Source organism: Hibiscus syriacus, unplaced genomic scaffold (assembly GCF_006381635.1).
Source record: "Hibiscus syriacus cultivar Baekdansim isolate YM2019G1 unplaced genomic scaffold, ASM638163v2 tig00110927_pilon, whole genome shotgun sequence".
Lineage (NCBI taxonomy): Eukaryota > Viridiplantae > Streptophyta > Magnoliopsida > Malvales > Malvaceae > Hibiscus > Hibiscus syriacus.
In genome coordinates this window covers 603,080-609,079 of record NW_024062914.1, presented here as the reverse complement: position 1 = coordinate 609,079, position 6,000 = coordinate 603,080, and the positions used below count along the sequence as shown (strand labels likewise).

Genomic DNA, 6,000 nt, shown 5'->3' with positions numbered 1-6,000 from the left:
AAAAAATTAAAGTTTAGGGAGTAAACTCAGAAAAAATAGAATGAGGATGAAATTGAGACCTAATATAAAGTATTAGTTTTATTTCATTTTAGTACCTAAACTTTCATTTGTTTTAAAATGATACCTAACATTTATTTTTTGTTTCATTTTAGTATCCCATTGTTAAAATTAGGGTCCGTTATTTTCACGGAAAACATATTCTGGAAAATGAATTTCGTAAAATGAATTACATTTCCTGAAAAATATTTAATGAAAATCATTTTACGCTAATTGAATGATGTTGTGTAATTTATCTCCCATTGATTAATAACTTAATAATTTACTGTATCTTATTAAAATAAAAGTATAATATTATATATTATACTAATATAATTATAAAAATAAAAATATAACATTATATTACTAAAATTATCAATAAATATAATTTAATAATTAATATTTTGTTAAAATAATACATTAATATTAAATATATAAAATAATAATACTTTGAGTGTTTATACTTTGAAGTGAAAAACTTATAAAATGACTTCTAGAAAATCAGATAGTAAGCCATTTTTTTAGAAAATACAAAGGAAATTTAATTGACCAAGAAAATAAATTACATGAATCATCTGTTTTCTACCAACCAAACATTAGAAAATAATGAAAACATTTTTTGAAAAAATAATTACAAATTTCGGTCACTAAAGTTTAAAAATTTTCAATTTAACTATTCAACTTTCAAATTGCTCATGTTTTAATCACTATAATATATTTCATTAATGTTTTTTGTGACAAGAAATTTTTTATTATTATTTTATTACTATATAATTAAATAAAAAAGTTATATTTGAAAGTTAGAATGATTAAATTAGGAGTAATTTGAAAGATAATTAATTAAATTAAAAAATTAAACTTTAATGATCAGGATAAGAGTAAAAAGACAACTGAGTGATGAACGGAATAATTTACTAATAAAAGGTGCTATGTTATAATAGTTTGCTAAGTTTTTAAGGTGATGCACCAAAATAAAATAAAAAAATAAACATTAGGCGTGATTATAAAACAAATGAAAGCTTAGGCACCTAAACGAAATAAAACTCATAGTTTAGGCACTAATCGTTGAGTTTACTCAAACCTTTCTGTCTGTCCTGTTAGTCTGAGCCGAACGATCTCACTATCAAAACCCAAATGCGCTGCCAATATCAGCAGATCCATTGAAAGATAGAACACAAGCATTCAGCAGAGGAGGCTCGATTTCAATTTCAGGTGCCTTTTCCCCTTAATCGTTTGTGTTTTTTCCCCTTTTAAATTAGTAATTAATAATGATATTAGTTGAATTGCTTTTGTTTTTCTTCAATACACAGCCGAAGCCTCCTTAAATAAGGTTGAAATTACACCAGTATATGTTTCAATGTGTTAGAGAGGAAGGGTTGAAGGAATAATGATGAAAGGGTGCAAATTTACTATACTTAAAGCAATCCATGTTTCTATTGCTCTGCTTACTCTGGGTTTTGTAACTATAATGCTTTGGCCATGGGAGAATAACCCTTTTCTTACTACCTTCTTATTGGCCCAACAACGTTTTAGACACCCTTCTTCAGGTTTGTTTCCCTCATCTTTTTACTTGTAAATCTGAATGCTTTCCGTGGAGAATGGTTTAGTTGTCTAGCATGAACATGAAAGCAATATAAACTTAGCTTGTTTTGGCTACTGTTTGAGAATAAAAATTGGAGCATTTAAGTTTGTAACTCGTTAGACTGTTTAAACATGTAATGTTATAAAGAAAAAAAGAGACTAGAGGAGGGGAAGGAATGAATCTTAGTTCCCAGGGAAGAGAACATTTTGCCTGAAAATGTGATTTCAAATAAATTTTGGCCATGATGCATGGAAAAATCGATCTACGAATACATGTAAGATTTGGATTTCAATAAATGGGTAGGCGAGGACGAAATTTCCATGCCTGGAAATGTAATTTGAAACTGAAATATGTTATGGTATTGAAAGTGTATTACAAGTGTAAAGGCACAAGAGGACGTCAAAAATAAAAATAAAAGCTGGGAAGGTGAAAAATTATATGATGGTGTAAAAAGAAATCTATGAATCACATTGATGTTCAATGATAAGTATCATCCCGTTTCTTTTAATATTCAATTGAACTTTCATATTTTTGTGTAGCATTTCATTGTGGCATTTGTTAGTCTTGAGAGTGCTTATTTATATACTCTTTTGAAGAAGTTAAAGAGGATATAGATTAGAAGAAAAGATTGCTATGCTTGGAAAACATTTGTAATAGTATTTTCCACTTGATTCATGATCTTTCATTTCCTTGATTCTGGTAGTGGGAAAAATCAAACCGAATGCTAATAGAAAATTTTTAAGACAGTGTTGATCCTATTTAGGTGGTTGTTATGGAGTATGTTTCAGCTGTGATTAATGAATAACCCAAGGGCATGCTATATGAGAGGCCTTATGGATAATAAAGGTTGTAATTGTATAAGTAGCTAGCTCAACACTACATTTTTTATGCTGGGTTATATTTGATGGATATATGGACCTCGGTTTACTAGATATCAATGTATGAAATATTTGAATTGAACAAAATTTTTCTAAACTTAATTTTAAACCTTTGTCTCTTTAATTTTCTTGTTGCACTTAGACGTTCTTTCGAATGCACCAAATATTTCCCGGAGCTCTAGAGGGCATACAGAGGTCAATAAGCCAATTTTTAATAAAGAAGCACCAATGACAAGAGAACGTCATAATCCTTCTTCATCAACAAAATCTGTTACCACACTCACTTCTGATGTTGAAGATAGTGATGAAGAGGTGTTATCCGCCCAAAATGCAGGTTGAGTATGGAATAAACATTTCATTTTAAGTAAATCTTCCAACTTTCTTTATGAAAACTTAATTCTTTCCACTAGACTTCTTGTTTTAAGTTCATCAGCCTAAATTTTGCTGAATAACTATGTTGATACGGTTGACTTTTAAGCAGTCTGTTTTAACATCTATGGATGACATGGGAATAGAAAATGTTTGGTTGGATGCTAAGGCAGCAGAGAGAAATTCTTTTTACATGCACTTAGTGATTGCAGTGCTTTAGCTTAGATGAAGAAAATCGCTTTACTGAAAGCCTTTATTAAAATGGTTGAATCCCAAAATCAAATGGTGATTGAGGGAAATATGGGTTTTTGATGATTAAAGGACCAGAAAAGTATACAATACATAAGAGTTAACTAGATTATCGGGGGATCTACTTCCTCTTTCTCCCACTGGATCACTTTAATACAGGTGTAAACAATTGATTACTTGTTTGTCAAAAGCTTATGCTGTTGAGTTGTGTTAGGGAGAGAGTTGATTAGTGTTTAATGTGTGACTAGTTTAGAAGTTTCAGCTTTCATGCACGTTTTCTTGAAATTTTACAGACATTTGCTCTAAACCTGCTAAAATTGAGGACCACAGATATTAGTTAGTGTTAAACATGTGCGCATTAAAGGTTTTTAGAAGGGGTATGATTTCATAAGAATATAACGAACCTGTTGCAAATATGAAGAAGCTGATAAAGAGTAGGGAAGTTATATTGCTGGCATTACTTCTGAGATCCATCAAGTGTTAAAAACTCATTGAGGGATAGAATTACATAAAGGTTTTTTTATACTTTTTGATTGAGCTATAAAATCTTCTAGCTTTCTTTTGTCTTAGAACTTGGATTGTAGAATGACAAACTATTAACTTTATCGATGAATTTTTCCCGGAAGAGGTGATAAGAGGACATAGAATTTGACCAGAAGTGCAATACATGAAAGTAAGGAATTGTCATCATCCATAGAATTGTAACAAACATTTGTGAAATGGGGCCATATGCCTAATCAGATAAATCACAGAATATTAATTGGGTTGTTAGTCTAGGTAGCCAAATATCTTAAGCAGGCCATTATCAACAATAGGGAATAATGCTTCTTTTTCATCTAATGGCTTGCATAAGGTAAGAAACCATAATAATGTTTATAAATTTTATGCCACATTATTAAATAAATTTTACTGAAGTTTAATAAAATTTGGGATCCTGAAACATTTGCAGGGTCCTTTATTACTACTGTTTCTTTCTTCATTTCTTATTATGGTTTTTATGCTCACTGAATGGCACTTTAATTGCAGTCTTAAATGTTTTATTTATGTTTGTAACATTCAAATTTCTTGAGAAGCTTCAATGGATGAGATTGAAAATTTTCAGGCACCTTTATGATTTATCACCAAATATTTGCACTTTTTTGTCACTCAGATTGCAACTATGCCAAGGGGAGATGGGTTGCTGACAGCAGACGGCCATTGTATTCCGGGTCTGGATGTAAACAGTGGTTATCGGGAATGTGGGCTTGCAGACTAACTCAACGGACAGACTTCTCTTTTGAGGGATATCGATGGCAGCCTAAGAATTGTAAAATGAAAGAGTTTAACCGGTTTTCATTCTTGAGAAGGTTTGTCTTGTGTATGGTTTCTTGTTAGCGCTCCTTTCTATGCCCTTTCAGAGTTATGTGAAATTTCCAGGTTTTAAGTTTAGTTAAGTTCTCTTAGTAGGTGTTCCTTTGCTTTTCTAACTGTGGTTGTAATTTTCAGAATGAGGAATAAAACAATTGCCTTTGTAGGAGACTCATTAGGCAGACAGCAGTTCCAATCCATGATGTGTATGGTCTCAGGTGGGAAAGAGATGCCTGAAGTTGAAGATGCCGCGAGGGATTATGGGCTTGTTAAACCTCGTGGAGCCAAACGTCCTGATGGATGGGTTTATCGTTTCCCGAGTACAAATACCACCATTTTATATTACTGGTCAGCTAGCCTCTCGGACCTAGTGCCTCTTAACAGCTCAGACAAAAACTCCGATGTTGCGATGCATTTGGACCGTCCACCTGCTTTCCTAAGACGATACCTTCACTGTTTTGATGTATTAGTTCTCAATACTGGTCACCACTGGAATAAAGGGAAGCTTGAACAAAACCGTTGGGTGATGCATGTTAATGAGAAGCCCAATGAGAATAAAGAATTTGAAGATATTGGGAAGGCTAAGAATTTCACAGTGCATAGTTTTGTCAGGTGGCTAGATTCGCAACTTACGTCACACCCTCGACTAAAATCTTTCTTCAGGACAATCTCTCCAAGGCACTACCTCAACGGAGATTGGAACACCGGAGGTACTTGCAATAATACGGTTTCCTTAAGTAGGGGTAATCAGGTATTGCAAGACAAATCTATCGACAAAGTTATCGAGAGTGCTGTTAAGGGTACAAAGGTGAAGATTTTGGATATAACCGCGATTTCCGAACTCAGAGATGAAGCTCACATGTCCGGTTACAGTATTAGGCCAACTCAGGGTATCAACGATTGCTTGCATTGGTGCCTACCCGGTGTCCCCGACACATGGAACGAAATCCTTATCGCACAGATATAGCACCCTCCACGTGTATGGCATGAGAAGGCAGTTTTCCGAAGATACAATACTGAGCCGGTACTCGAATCACCTTATATATTCTCTCTTATTGATTTGAGAATAGGTATATCATATCCTAATTTTCACCCGATTGTTGAAACAAAATTGTATTTTTCAACCAGTTTTATGTCTACCGAACCCAACAAATAAACACATGCAATTCAGCATATGATCTAGTTTGTATTCTATTGTATCGTATTGGATGTACATGTATTACCTTAACCACAAGTGAGTTCCTTTTGCTCCAGGTTTTGGTTTCCACTCTAAAACTGTGTCAAAGAGATTTTCACATGTATTAGATTTCGTTATTGATATTACATTTTGTATTTTAATTTGAATCGTGTGTCAAAATAAGCCTATGGGGCTTTCATATTATTAATTTTATCATTATGAATCAGAAGTAATCTTGACAAATGTCGACATCAATTAAGAAATCACATTTATATATTACATAAAAATATATTAATTAAGAATTAAATTCTGAATATCTCTTTTCATTACTTTTTCAACATAAAAATGCTACACAAACTTAT

At 32.5% G+C, this 6,000-nt stretch overlaps 1 protein-coding gene across 2 annotated transcripts; it reads left to right on the top strand.

The window, feature by feature from the left end:
• The first annotated feature begins 1,104 nt into the window (after positions 1 to 1,104).
• Positions 1,105 to 5,610, top strand: LOC120146471 (protein trichome birefringence-like 14). 2 transcript variants are annotated; one of them, XM_039160012.1, is made up of 5 exons: positions 1,105 to 1,248; positions 1,347 to 1,583; positions 2,639 to 2,830; positions 4,265 to 4,460; positions 4,600 to 5,610. In XM_039160012.1, the coding sequence occupies exons 2-5, from the start codon at positions 1,424 to 1,426 to the stop codon at positions 5,426 to 5,428; spliced, it is 1,377 nt and encodes a 458-aa protein (XP_039015943.1). In that variant the 5' UTR covers positions 1,105 to 1,248; positions 1,347 to 1,423; the 3' UTR covers positions 5,429 to 5,610. The 2 variants fall into 2 exon arrangements, with proteins under 2 accessions (XP_039015943.1, XP_039015944.1); XM_039160013.1 differs by lacking the exon at positions 1,105 to 1,248 and having other exon boundaries at positions 1,282 to 1,583.
• The last annotated feature ends 390 nt before the right edge of the window (positions 5,611 to 6,000 follow it).